Below are 14,718 nucleotides of genomic sequence, written 5' to 3'. Positions count from 1 at the left end.
AACTACTGAAGCCCGTGCGCAGCAACGAAGACCCATCGCAACCAATAAATAAATAAATAAATTTTATTTTTAAAAAACAATAATAATTCATTAATAATTAAAAAGAAGAGTATGAATAATAACAACGTTGCTGTGAGGATTCCACAAAGCAATGGTCTGTAAAAGGCTTTGGTAACCAAAGCACTGTAGACTGGGGGTGGGCAACTTACAGCCACAGGCCAACACCTATTTATTTTGTAAATAAAGCTGCACTGGAACACAGTCACCCTCATGGGTTTACATTGTCTGTGGCTGCTTTCACACTACAACAGCACAGCTGAATAGTTTGACAGAGACTGTATAGCGAAAAGCATTCACTATCTGGATATTTATGGAAAGTTTGCTGGTGACTTCCGCAAGGGCTGTAGTGATGTTAGCTATCACTAAGCCTCAACCTCCGTGAGCATCGTTGTATTCACCAGTAAAAGAGGACTAATAAATACCATCTTCAGTTCCAAGATGTTCTGAGGATCAAATGAAACAATATATGTAAAACTGCTTTTCAGATGCTTTGCAGACTGTGAAGTGCTATATAAATGGCAGTCGTTATTTAGTGTCTTTGCTGAGTATCAGTTTCATCATTTAGTCTCTCCCTTGAGCATCTATAAAACGGACAACAAAATACCCACCCCTCGGGGTGGTTGTAAGGATCTGTGAGACAAAATGGTTAGAGCATAGACTTTAGAATCAAACAAGCACGGGCTGGCCTCTTGCTCTGTCCATCCCTAGTTGTACGATCAGGGGACCCACATAACACCTACATCAGAGTTGCTGTGAGTGTAAAGGGACGTGGCACGAGTGAGGCGCTGGCGCAGTGCCCGGCCTTGTTCCGATCTGCAGGTGCAGTGACGAATACTACCTCCCACGGGTCCCTATCAACAGTACAGCTGAGCTGTACCCCTCTGCCTCTGCTCCGCGCCCACGGTCAGCCCTGGGTGCCGGTATAATTAGCTCCGGCTCGGTGGTGAGCAGCCGCGGCTGCTCAAAGCCTCTGACACGACTGTCACCTCCCACTCAGTTCTCCAAACCACAGTTATCCCACTGTTGAGTGCGTTACATGCCTGCTGGGCACCGGGCTGAGTGCCACCAGAGGACATCTGAGCCTTCAAAACCTCTGATTTATCACAAGGAACACGGGCTGTGCCAAAAGAAAAGTTTCGGGGAGCGATGGGGGGGGATGGGGGGGAAGAAATGCTGCCTCTTGCGTTTGCTGAGAAATCCCATTCTTCCAAAACCCAGAGCCCGCGGCGGGGGAGACTGACTGTGTCTTTAAGAGGCCTCCGCTAGCAGGGCGGGGACCGGCGGCTCCTCACTCCCAGCCCCGGCAGCTGGTCCCGCCCTCTTTTGAGTGACAGGCAACCAACCCAATTGGAGAAGGAGAGTTCAGCGTGATGGCGAAATGGAGCAATAGGAGCCCGGGTCGGCCTGCGTGGGGCGGGGCCCTGGGAAGGCGGGGCGGGCGGAGGCTAGTGGAGCGGCGGCTGGGAGACCTGGGCGCGGGAGCTGGGCCTAGGTCGGCTCCCTGGTGAGTGTGGGACGCGCCGGGGGTCGGGGCGCGCCAGGCCGCGGGGAGGGCCCTGGCCCGAGGGACGCAGGGCAGAGAGGCCGGGCCGGGAAGTAGGCGGAGGGCTGCGGCCTGCTTCTGCCCAGGGGCCTGGGGGGCTGGAGAGGGCGGGCCTGGGATGCCCCGCGCAGGTTCGACAAGCCCCTGAGGGGTCGCGGCCCAAGTGGGTCCGCCGGGCCCGAGGGTCACTGGGTCCCCGACCCAGAAGGGTCGACGACGGGTGGGGAAGAGGGCGGACGAGGCCTAGAGGAGCGGGGGCTGGGCCGGGTAGGGGTCGTGGGGTAGGGGAGGAGGAGGGTGGGAGGATGGAACCCGGGGGCGAGACGAGACGGTGCGGGGAGGGAGGGGACGGGAGAGGGACCAGATGAGAGAGGGCTCGATAGGAGCCCAAAGAGTGTTTGGGGCTGGTGGCACCCATCCGAAGCCTCGGAGTCTCCCTTGACATCGCCACCCCCTCCTACACACACAGACACTGCTTGTCACCCCGCCCCGTCGATCCGGCCGGCTCATTTACCCCCCAAACCGTCTACTTGCATCTCCGCCGCTTCCCCCTCAGTTCAGGCCTCTCTCGCCTCTTATCTGGATTGATGCAGTGTCCATAACCGATCTGCACACACGCACTTGCGCCGCTCCCCAGCGGGCCTCGCACCGTGGTCAGAGGGATCTTTTCAAAATACAGATCAGATCCGGACGCTCGGCTGCTTGTAACTGGCTGGCTTCCACCTCCTGCAGGGCTGGCCCCATCCTCACCCAAGCCCTGGAGATGGAATCCCACCGACCTCTCCTCCCTAGTCTCAGTCTACTGACCCCTCTTGCCCAATTCTCTTGTCACACTGGCCTTTTCGTGTTCCTTCTACATACCAAGCCCTGGCCCAACTCAGGGTCTTCACCCTTAGCCTTCCTGCTCCCTGGGCTTACCTTCCCCGCCTGGCTTATTCCAGTCAACTCCTCTTTATCTTTCAAATCTCCACTCAAGTATCACTTCCCCTGGGGGAGTCCCTGGTCCTCGATTCCCCCACCAAGTGAATTCCCCACTTTCATCACCCTCTGTACTTCTCCTTCACAACACTTGAAGAGCTGCAGTTTTACATTTATTTATGAAAATATTCATGTCTGTCTGTTCCCACCAGATAATAAGGTCCACAAGGAAAAAGATAGTGTCTGCTTTTGCTCCTTGTATCTCCAGCATCTTGCCCAGAGCCAGGCACTGTAGATATGTACTAAATGAATGGAGGACTTGGCTCTGGCAGGAGGAACAAGGTGTGAGTCGTGTCTGATGTCCTACACAAAAACTGTGCCAGGCTCTGTGCTAGAATAATGCTGTCCAATGGAAAGATAATGCAATATACGTAGTTACAAAATTTTTAGTAGCCACATTAAAAAAGCAAAAAGAAACAAACGACATTACTTTTTGTAATATATTTTACTTAACCTAATAGATTCCAGAATGATATTATTTTGACATATACTCAACGTTAAGAACATTATTAATATTTCACATTTCTGTGTGTGTACTAAGCCTTTGAAATCTGGCCTGTGTTTTACACTTAGAGCCCATCTCAGCTCATGGTAAACACATTACAAGTGCTCAGTAGCCACACGTAGGGGTGAGCAGTGCTAGGAGCTTTACATACCTGTGGCATTTAATTGCCTTTAACCTTTTGAGATAATTATTGTTGTCTGCATTTTACTAATAAACATAATGAAGCTCCTAGAAGTTATGTTGCCTGCCAGCAATCATCCTAAAGTTTGTGAGTGGAGGAGGCAAGATGAGGACCAGGACCTCCATCTGTTCATCTGGAGTTTGGTCCTTCTGTACCCTATGCTGCCTCGAGGAAGTGCCAGGGGAGTTTGGGGGTGCAGGAAGTGGGGGCTAAACTTCTAGAAAACAATGGCACCTGTGGGTATATGCATATTCGGTTTCATCCATGCAGAGACAGTGTGTCTGGGTGCATCAGTACCACCTGCCTAGGTGGCTCAGGAACAAATGGATTTGATGCAGTTGAAGAAAAAACCTGCAAGGCCAGTGCTTCTTGATCCAGTCACAGGAGCTCAGCACAGTCAGCACCAACTCAGCCTGGTCCCAGGACCTGGGTAGAAAAATGTACCCAGACCGCAGCATCTTGTACAGGGCCTGAGTTAACAGTCCAGCTGTTCAGTTCAACAGTTGCTCACTGAATTGAGGTCCCCACTACCGTGAGGCCAGCACTGTTCTAGGCCATTTAGGGTGACTGGGGAGTATAGATCACAGCCCTCATCTTCAGGATGCCTACTGGGTACTTGGAAAGACAAGACCGGACCACAGAATGATTAGATGAGGTGCAGGACGCCGGGCGGTGTAGTGAAGAACCAGAAACAGTGGTGTGCAGAGGCTGCAGTGGCTGTCTAGGCCACGCTGGGTAATGTGTTTCCAAGTGTGGATTTGGATTCCTCTGCAGGGGTGGGGGGGTACTTTGTAGTTTGCTACAGTTCCCACATAGATGCTGCTTGGCATATTTACTTACCTGTCTGGCTGCTTAAGCAGCCAGAGTTTGTAAACCCATTAGACATACTGGTTTTAACTGAGTCACTAGAAGAGATTTGTTGACCACCTGTTATGTGCCAGGCATTGTGTAGGCCACTGCTCTGAAACTGACTATGAAGCTCTCCAAGGTTCTTCTGCTAGGAGAAAAATAATAATAATAATAATAATTTTATATTGATTTTCCTCCCTGATTGCCTTCCCATGTGTTCTCTCATTCTGTCATCAGTATACTGAAGCCTGGCAGGTGGGGCTTTTTTATGCCAGGGAAACATGGTTACATTGCTTTTGCAGCTTCTTCAAGTTCACACTGTTGGAATTCTGCTTACTCTGTGTCAGGTATTATGCTTAAATGATTTACGTATATTATCCCACCCCATGTTCACAGCAACTTTATAGAGTAGGGTTGATTCGAATCCCCATTTAACAGATAAGGAAATTCTTAGAACTGGGATCCAAACCTAGGTCTGTTCCACTCCAGAACACAAGCTCCTTACCTTGTTAAGTTACTCTGCCTCGCTAGAAGGTCACGGTTGGACGAGACCTCACAAAGGTCCCGTCCGACCTCCTCATGCATATCGGGACCTGAGGTCCAAAGAGGCTTGTGCTCATGGCAGAGCTGGGCAGTCAGGTCTCCTGTGCTGCAGGGGCAGGACTAACCCAGAAGGGAGGGCCGAGGCCTTCTTTGGTTCCTGACTGCTGGTGTGGCCCTGCCGGCTTCTCTGGACCTCAGTTCCCTTATCTGTAAAATGAGAGGCTTGGCCTGATTTTGCAGTGAGAACAATGCTGTGTGGCTGGGGTCAGTACTGAAGGAGTCGGGCCCCCAGCCCGGGGTTTCAGTCATAACCCAGGGCTTCTCAGCCCCGCACACCCCGTCCCCACACGGGCTCTGCCTTCCCGCGGCAGCCGCGGTCCCGTGAAGGCAGACAGTACTTCTGTCATCTGTGTTTTCCACTTCAGTTTCTGTTTCAGTTCCAGAAACTGAGGCAAGTGGGCTGGAAACACAGACCCCCTTCTACGTCCATCTTGATGACTGTAGGGATTTGTAGAGTTCTAGGCAATGGCTCGTCCTCTGTCATTAGAGTTTTTGTTCTCTTTTAGAGGCGGTCAGGTCTAGGGGCATCCTGGAGGGTATTTTTGGTGTGGAATTCTGTGGGCACAGCTGTGTGCCAGGCACAGTGGGCAGGGGAGTAGATGCGGACTAGATGAGTCCCTGCCCTCAGCTAGCAGCCCCTGAGCTGTGGCTCCCAGCCCTGGCTGCCCATTAGAATCACCTGGGGGTGGGGGGTAAGGGGGTGGTTTGCAGTGACCTGGGGTGGGCACGGATGAGGCACAGCCAGAGCTGAGACCCACTGGTGTAGAGTCTGCACCTGGGGATCTTGTTTGAAGGCAGGTTCTGATTCAGGGCGTCTGGGCTGGAGTGGGTGATTCTGTGTTACAGGCTCCCAGGCAACATCGGTGGTGCTGGAGTGCAGATCACACTCTGAATAGCACGAGAAAAGGCTGCACATAGAGAGTTATGAATCAGTGGGATTGTGACAGTGTGTGTAAAAGATGGGAGGGCAGATGAGGGCGCAGTTCATTTTGTCTGAGGGGAGAGGACCAGGAAGGCCACACAGAAGAGTGACTGTCTGAGCTGGGCCTTGAAGCTTGAGTAGAAGTTTGGCAGCTGCACCAGGTGGAGGGAGTAATGGCAGAGGCCCGAGTAAGACTTAGAAGAGCCTGGTGTTTGGGGGAACAGAGTGGTCTGCTGTGACATTCGGAGTGTCTACAAGGGCGGTCTGACGGCCATGGTGCGACTGGAAGGAGCTGTGTGCTCTCCTGCGGAGTCTAAGCTCAGTTCTCTAAGGATAGGGACCTTGCAGAAGGTTTCTAAGCCGAAGAGGAGAGCTGCGTGCTTCTTAGGGTAGGTGTTACGTGAGAAGAAGCCCAAACAGTTACCCTGTTCCCACGCCCTTCCTCACTGCACTTGTGGCTCTTAAGTTCGTGGCTTTTAACTACGTGTTTGGGTGAGTCTTGTGTCCAACAAATTTCAACAGAAGGGAGAAATCTCAGCTGCCATTGGTATGATGGTCCTTCTCGGCGTTTCTAGCAGTAAATGTCAGGACCTGAATCTTCGAACCCAGTTTCCCTCCTTGTACCTCAGAGTCTCACCCGCATTCAGGGGTCCGAACTAAGGGAAGTTAAGTCACTTCTCACTGCACAAGATTTCAGAGGGAGAAGCCTCTGTTGAGATTGTGCTCTTGATTAGAAAGAGGGTGTGACCTCTGGTTGCCTTCCTGGAGCGGTGCTTTCTCTTGCAGGAAACATAAACCAAACTCACCCATGCCTCCCCCACTGAATCAAAAGCAAAAGAGCAGAACAAAAGCACCCGTCAATCCTTATCCTTAAAGGAATGAGGGGGGGAGAGTGCAGAGCTGGAACCTTCTGGCCTTCCTCCATCTGAATTCCTTACTAATGGGAAGGGATTGTCTTTCACTTCCTTTCTGCTGGGCTCTCAGAATCCAGCTCTCTGGAGCCGCCCCTGCAGGGGTGATTGATTGATGGAGCTTTGTGGGGCCTTTTGTAACTGTGCTGATTTTATAAGCACACCTTCCAGAAGCCACTTAAAGAACACTCATTGGAGACACGGAAGGTCCTGTTTTTCTCTTGTTTCCCCGACTTTGCCTTTGAAAACCTGGGCTTTCATTTTCCTGCCTTAGAGTAGAATTATCTTCCCCAAATCAGTGTGTGCCTCTCTCCTGTTTGGTGACATTTAGAGCTTTCCCAATCATCTTTATATCTGTAATACTTGAAAGGGGGTGGGAGGGTGGGATGGAGAGTCGTTTAATCAGAAGGGGTTGATTACTTCTTTGCCTTCTGGGCCTGGATGTGGAACTACCACTCCCTCATCCTGGCTGTTTGCTCTTGAACTCTATAGTGATGCTGAACAGTAGAGCAAGAGGCTATTTATAACCCTGAGAATTTTGCAATGTTACTGAATTGCTTCGACCTAATTTCCACTTCCTTTCTAAAGTGAAAATGAAAAGAGTGAGCAAATGAGAGCTGAAAGGGCTCCCCACGAGGAGATCCTTTATCTGGGGACTGTTACCTGGAGAATATTATTCTTCTAGTCTCCTATCTCCTGACGTTTCCATAGGGAGAAAAGCGGAGGGATGTTTTCCCCCATCTTTTAACTAGAGTCAGGGTGCTAAATCTGATTTTCCAATGAGACACGTCCTAATGTTAGATGTGAAAACAGTGAAAATGCTGTGGAGTTGGAAGGTGGTGGGTCGAGGAGGGAACACACAACCAGAGTGCTTCCTGCCCGTGCACTGCCGTGTGGAGCCGGCCCTGGTTTGTAGGAGTTGAGGAAGTCAGAGCTGTTGGATTTGAGCAGATGCTCATGGAACCGTAACTGTGTGCCGGGCGCGGTGCCAGCCAGTGAAGCTGCAGGGCTGGCCGTGCCCCGGGGGAGGAGGAGCTGTGGGAATGTACAACTATAATGGGGTGGGACAGGAGCCGTCACAGAGCTGTGGACAGAATGCCACGAGAACACGGGCCCGTCCTGTTTCACTTTGCTAGAGAAACGGGGGTGGGGTGGGGAACTAAGACCGGTACAGAGAGGAAGTGAGCGGGGTTCTGAAGCTTGAATATGAGCTCTCCTGACAGTCGAAGGAAGGAAAAAAATGCAAAGATACGGAGGAGGAGGAGGAACATGGCCTGCCTCGTAGAAACAGCAAATAGTCCAGGAAGGTCTGGCTAGACTGTGAAGGGCTGAGCGCCGCACAGGGGAGTGGGGGTCACCTTCTTTAGACAGTGGGCTCCGTTATCTGTCACAATGGTGAGCTCTTGTTGTTGGTCTCTGAGCCCCGGTGTGCTTCATCTTCAGGTCCAGCGAACCCAGATCCTCCGCTGAGCGCCTGCTGTGGGAACCGTGCCACCTGCTTCTACGTGGCTTTCAAACAGCCAGACTGGCTGGGGTCAGATTCCGGCCGTGCCGCTTCCTAGCTGTGTGACACTGAGCACAGTACTTAATTTTTCTGCGCCTCTATTTCTTTTTAAAATTTTATTTATTCACTTATTTATTTATTTATTTATTTATTTATTTATTTTTGGCTGCATTGGGTCTTCGTTGCTGCATGCGGGCTTTCTCTAGTTGCGGCGAGCGGGGGCTACTCTTTGTTGCGGTGCGCGGGCTTCTCATTGCGGTGGCTTCACGTTGCAGAGCACAGGCTCTAGGAACACGGGCTTCAGTAGTTGTGGCTCGCGGGCTTAGTACTTGCGGCTCGCGGGCTTAGTACTTGTGGCTCGCAGGCTCTAGGGCGCAGGCTCAGTAGTTGTGGCGCACGGACTTAGTTGCTCCGCGGCATGTTGGATCTTCCCAGACCAGGGCTCGAACCCGTGTCCCCTGCATTGGCAGGAGGATTCTTAACCACTGCGCCACCAGGGAAGTCCCTCTGTTTCTTGTCTATAAAACCGGGATGATACATCACACAGGGCTGCTGTGTGGATTAAATGAATTAATATGTGTAAAGCCCTTAGAACAGTGTCCTAGCACTGTGTAAATGTTAGCTAATGTCTTCATCCTCAGCAAAGGAAGCATTATGTAGAGGGAAGAGAGCCAACTTTGAAGTCCTAACACCCAGTCCTGAGACCCAGTTCTGATGTGATTTCTTTCTTTCTTTTTTTGTGGGGAAGAGGTGGGAAGGAGGCATGTGGAAGATACGTTTCTCATCCCATGTGAACTTCAGTTGCCTCATCTACAATGGGATGACTTCCAGGGTTCGGGTGAGCATCAGCGGTAATAATGCTACAGACGTGTGATCAAATGTAAAGAGGCTGTCTGCACATTACTGTTACATACAGGATGACTTGCCGTAAAGTCACCACAAAACTGAACTGTTTTAAACAAACCAGACTTCGCTAAGTGGGTTTTGCTCTTCATTATTTCAGCCAGTGTTAATCAAGGGCCTGCTCAGTGCCATCATCTTGTGCCTGTTAGGCTGCTGTCTCTTCAGCCCTCCGTTTAGAGCTCCTTCAAAGCTGGGCGGTCACCCTTAGGCTTAGGCTTTTTAGTTGCAATGAGTAGAAACGCAGGCTAGTTTAATTGAAAGGAGTTTTATTGGCAGGAAACAGGGGAACTTCAGGTACCCCAATTGCAGGAGGTGTAGCCATGGAGTCTGGAAAGTCTTCAGACACAGGCTTTTTCCACCTCTTTCTGGGACTTTGTGGTTTCTGGTTTCTGGCCTCCACTCATCCACACATTTCTGGATTCTTCTTGCTGAATAGCTTCCTCTGCAAGGCTCTTGGTTTTTGCTTCTTGGGATCTTTGGCCTGCCGCGGTACCTCCTCTGAGGCTGACTGTGACCTTTCTGCTCCAGGGCCCATTGGCATCCATCTCCTTTAGTCTGTGTCTTTAAGCTCAAGAGAGAGAATTGGATTAGTCCAGCTAAGGTTGAGTGTTCACCTCAGTCCTGTTGGTGTGGCATGGGTGGGGAGAGTGCCAGGACACATGGGCTGCCTGGGCATATTAGGAAAGGGCAAAGTCGCTGAGAATGGGGGCTTATGGTATCTCTGGAATAGTCCTGGTGGTTGCAAATCCCCGTGCTTTAAAATGGATATGAATTTTTGGAACATATAAGAATCACTCAGGGCTGACTTTAATAAAGAAAGAGATAGGGACTTCCCTGGTGATCCAGTGGTAAAGAATCTGCCTTCCAATGCAGGGGACGTGGGTTCGATCCCTGGTTGGGGAACTAAGATCCCACATGCTGTGGGGCAACTAAGCCCGCGCGCCACAACTACTGAGCTCGTGTGCCTCAACAAGAGACCCCGCATGCCGCAAACTACAGAGCCCACACGCCCTGGAGCCCGTGCGCCACAACTGGAGAGAAACCCGAGCAGACTGCGCACCCTAACGAAAAGATCCTGTGTGCTGCAACTAAGACCTGATACAGCCAAAAAAAATAAGGAAAATAAATAAATATTAAAAAAAGGAGAGATAATCAACCTAGGAAATGCCATGTGGTGTCACAGTAAAGTGGAACTGTAAAATAATGAACTTTAGCTTTGTTTATCTCTGAAGACAGTATCCAGAAAGGAGTTCCAGGGACTTCCCTGGCAGTCCTGTGGTTAAGACTCTGCTCTTCCAATGCAGGGGGCGCGGGTTCAATCCCTGGTCAGGGAACTAAGATGCCACATGCCACGCACAGAAGAAAACAGAAACAAACAAACAAACAAAAACAAACAGAAAGGAGTTCCAAAAAATATGATTTGTTTCTTAGCAGCACCATTGAAATAAGGGTGTAACTTCTTTTGGAGAGGGACATGTGTACATCACCCAGACACTCAGTGATGGAGCTGTGACTAGGTCCTGAGTCCTCTGGCTCTGAATCCAGATGCTTCAGCAGGGAAAATCATCCCAGCCCAGTGCTCTTCCTCTTGCACCTATGCTGCTTACTTATTTTAAAAAGAAGAAGAAACTAAACTAAATAACAAATGGTCTTACAGGCCATATTGTGCATTTCCACATATATGAAGTACAAAAGCAGGCAGAACAAATCCATGGTGTTGGAAATCAGAAACAAGTTGCCTCTTGGAGGGCTGGCAGGTGGGGGCTTGACTGGAAGGAGGTAGGAGGGAATTCTGGGGGTTGTAAAAATGTTCAGTATCTTGTTTTGGGTGGTGGTTACAGGATGGTATGTGTATTTCTATTTTGTATATATATTTATATATATATACACACACACATATATACACATAAGCTCTGCATTTTATTATTTGTAGATTGTATCTCAGTCAAAAAAAATGATCTCACAACTGTACAGTCATACCTCCTAATTATGGCAGATTTAGATAAGGATAAGGACTCCTGCCCTAGGCATCCAAGATTCATGGTACCACCCCTGCTTTGCTGTGTCACTGGAGCAGAGCATCTCAACCAGGACTTCTTCTGATGGGCCCATTTCTTTTCAGAGGTTTGTTGTGTGTCTAGGCACATAAAAATTACATGTGAGAAATTCTACCTGGAGCTGCAGAAGTTGTGGAAGCTCTCAGGGCTGTGAGACCGGCCCACTTCACCTTTAGGCTTGATTTAGTTGCAGTGAGCAGAAATTCAGGCTAGCTCAGCCGGGGGTGGGGGTGGGTTGGGGGTGGGTAGCACTGGCCAAAGTCAACTCCATGTTCTGTCACCTTCACTGCTTCTAAGCTGGGTGAATTGGGCACCTTAACCACACTGAGTTTCAGTTTTGTTGTCTTCAAATGGAGGTTATCCTGTTCTGCCTACTTCATAAGGCTGCTGGGAGGACTCAACAGAATAAGTGATGGCACGTTGAAAACCATCTCTTCTGTGCTGCCATGTTCTGGAAGTGCTGGTATTTTTGACAGTCGACTTCTGAAGCACCCCATCCTGATCAGGAAATGGCCAGGAAAGCTTCCCTCTTTCTGAGACCTGTGGGTTTGTAGGGGAAGGGACTTGTACCCCTGTCACCAAAGAGGTTAGTACTTACAAGGCTGTGAGAAATAACAGCTGTGTTTGGGCTGAAAAATTGATGGCCTCCACGAATACCAGCTCAGCACAGCTATGCCGCATGTTCCAGGAGAGGCGGGCGGTCTCCATTAGTGAGGCGTGGATGGTGGGCAAGTGGCTAAACCTGGGGGTGCAGGAGAAAGGCCTCTTTCGTGAAGAGAGAGGCCTCTCCTGAAGCTGCAGGCATGGAGTGTAAACACACATTGAAATAATCCATCAGCGGGGTGACTTCCCCTCATCAGACCTTGGAGAGAGAATGCTTTAGCTACTGCCTGGAACACCACTAAGCTCGCAGAGTTGCCTAGGATACCAGTCACGTGGGCCCATCTTCCAGACTTGTTCAAAATGATTTATTTTCCTTTATTTTGGAGAGCAGTGGGTCAGAAGTACTTTTGAAGCTTGTCCTCCGATAGTTGGGCCTTTGTGTGAGGGTGTCCTCACCTCCCTTTACTTGTGCTCTCAGCAGCCCTTGCCTTTGGCAATTGGGACTAAAATAGCATTTCCTGTCCCGCTTCTCTCCTCCATTTTCTGAAGTCTGTGTCATCCCACACGGTGGAGGCTCTGCGTTGTGTCCCGTTGAGGGGGGAGGAGTGGCAGCAATAAGTAGGGAGGAAGCAACAGAGCATGTGGCCAGGCCCTGCTGACTCTGGAATCTTCCTGGGATGACTGCAGAGCAGAGCAGGCTGGCTCCTTCAGCTAACTGCTCAGCCAAGAAGAGGCTGTGTCTGTTCTTATCAGTCTCAGGGCATAAGCTTCTCCCTCTCAAGGTCCCAGGACAGGACTTTGCAGTAAATATTCTCCTCTGCTCCGGGGTCCTCCTGGCCCTTCACCTGAAGTGTCACATTGGCAGATCTTGCGGCTGGCTTATCTGCAGTTGATAGATAGGTTTGTCCCTTTTCTACTTGCTGATTTAATCTAAAGAGCCAAAATGTCCAAGGAAAGGTTGTGGCATGATCTAGAAGAATTCAAACCAAGGAGTTCTATATGTTTCTTTGGACACTCTCTGTCTTCTGATTTTCCAAAATGTATAACAAGAGTGAAAAATGAAGGCAAACTCTGACTTTTTCCTTTTTTCTGATTCTTTTCCCCAGGCAGCTGTGTCTGTGTGTCTTGGAGAAGCAGGGCCCATTGGGAACGATGCCACCACCATCAGACATTGTCAAAGTGGCCATCGAGTGGCCAGGTGCTAATGCTCAGCTCCTCGAAATCGACCAGGTAAGCTGGAAGTGAGCAGCAGCGATGCAAGGAGAAGGGTCCAGGGGGTGCGTGCTGGGGATGTCTTCAGGGGTGGGGCCCGCTGGCATCAGGAGTAAGAACCAGCAACAGGAAAGCCAAGCCCTGTCCCAGCCTATGGAAGGCTGGTCACCATGGCCTGGGAGAGGCCTCCTCTTCGAGAGAAGCTCTCAGAGAAGAAGTCCGTGCTCTGGCCCCAGGATGACCCTGCCTGGCAGACCCTCTCATCAGAACCTTGGCACTAGCAGGATGTGGTTCCTGGTGAAGGATCTCTCCCTCTCTCTCTCTCTCTCTCTCAGAAACGGCCCCTGGCGTCCATCATCAAGGAAGTTTGTGATGGGTAAGTTGAAACTGCCCCTGTTTTGGACGGTGACAGGCTAAAAACAGAGCAGCATTGCCAGACCTTGAAAGGAATTCTGCCCGAGGATCTGCAGTTAGTCGGGTCCCCAGTCCGGGGCTTTTGTGGATCGTTGTCTTACAAAGAAAGTATAGCTGGTGGGGATGTCCCTAAGACCTGTCAATCTTTAGTTTTTCCTTTAAGCCCAGGAATGCCCCACCTGAGGTCCTGGTGGGATCTGAGACCTGCGCCGCATTACATGTGCCACCTTTTGTGGTACCAGCCTTTACAGAGGCTTAGGAGGTTACTGTTCAGCATCTCAACCCAAAGCTTTGTGTTTTTTCTCCCCTGCACATCAAACAGACCGCCCAATCCCTCAATCAACTCTATTGAAAATGATTTATTTGCAGCTTCTAGACAGGCCCCCAGGCATGGCCACACAGGCTGTACTGTTTTTCTCTTACATAGGTGGTCACTGCCAAACCCGGAGTATTACACCCTCCGTTATGCAGACGGTCCCCAGCTCTACATCACCGAACAGGTTAGTACAGGGAGAAGCCAAACCAACACAGGCCTTGCTCTGGAGTGAACCACCCCAGGGGCCGGCGCTGTTTGCCCTCCTTACATCCAGGGAGCTTCCACTTCCTGGGTCAAGAGCTGCTTCCTGGGCAGATCAGGGAGCATCAGCCCTTGTCCTCCTCTGGTGGCTGGAAAAATGTGGCTTCTGCTTCCTGAGAGTTGCTTGAAAAGGATCTTAGAAATTCTTTGCCAAGAAACAAGCAGGAGAAGAGGCCCTGACTGAAGAGTCTCAGTTACAACTACTTTAAAAATGACAGAAAGTTCTTGTTGATTCAACTTGCTTGCACAATTTTAATATTTTATCTTAGCTACTCTTTTTTTCTCTTTACTACCCAGACTCGCAGTGACATTAAGAATGGGACAATCTTACAGCTGGCTATCTCCCCGGTAGGTATTCGGCTTTCCTTAGGAATTCCTTTATTTGACAAGCATCTGTGAGCACTTACCATGGACCAGACTCTGTTCTAGAAACTAAGACTTGGAGGTTAAAAAGTCAATCTTTGCTCTCACAGCCTGGTTGGGAATGAACAAACAAATATAAGGCCTCTCTCAAGGGTCCTGAAAGAAGGTTGCTTAGGGAACTCAGAAAAGGGTCCACCTAACTCAGACTGAGGATTCCCAGAAAGCCCTTCCAGAGAAGGGGGACACTTGGCTCAGATGTTGAAGGATAAGCAAGAAGCAGCTGAAGAAAGAAGAAAAGGAAACGTATTCCAAGCAGAGAGATGTGCTTTGTTTAGGGAAGGCGGGAGTGATGGGTGGCCGAGGGCCTGTAGCCATCAGCCAGAAGCCAGTGGAAGGTTCTTGGGCGGCCTGCTTATGGGTCGGACTTTATCCAGAAGGGAAAGATCATTATTGTGGGGACATTGAAACATTTTAAGCAGGAAGCTATATTATGCTTAGGTTTATATTTTATGAAGATCACTTTAGTGACAGTG

At 50.1% G+C, this 14,718-nt stretch overlaps 1 protein-coding gene across 2 annotated transcripts in view; it reads left to right on the top strand.

Moving 5' to 3' along the window:
• The first annotated feature begins 1,438 nt into the window (after positions 1 to 1,438).
• ELMO2 (engulfment and cell motility 2) overlaps positions 1,439 to 14,718 on the top strand; it is a 38,734-nt gene continuing 25,454 nt past the window's right edge. Inside the window, exons 1-6 of one of the 2 annotated variants that reach the window (XM_057528861.1) lie at positions 1,528 to 1,564; positions 8,805 to 8,894; positions 12,726 to 12,849; positions 13,167 to 13,207; positions 13,673 to 13,745; positions 14,120 to 14,170. In XM_057528861.1, the coding sequence (XP_057384844.1) occupies positions 12,772 to 12,849; positions 13,167 to 13,207; positions 13,673 to 13,745; positions 14,120 to 14,170 (243 nt within the window). In that variant the 5' untranslated portion in view covers positions 1,528 to 1,564; positions 8,805 to 8,894; positions 12,726 to 12,771. Of the gene's footprint in view, positions 1,565 to 8,804; positions 8,895 to 12,725; positions 12,850 to 13,166; positions 13,208 to 13,672; positions 13,746 to 14,119; positions 14,171 to 14,718 lie in introns of both variants that reach the window. The other variant, XM_007185358.3, reaches the window with a different exon arrangement.

Source organism: Balaenoptera acutorostrata, chromosome 15, assembly GCF_949987535.1.
Source record: "Balaenoptera acutorostrata chromosome 15, mBalAcu1.1, whole genome shotgun sequence".
Taxonomy (NCBI): Eukaryota; Metazoa; Chordata; class Mammalia; order Artiodactyla; family Balaenopteridae; genus Balaenoptera; species Balaenoptera acutorostrata.
This window is presented reverse-complemented; position numbering and strand designations above follow the sequence as displayed.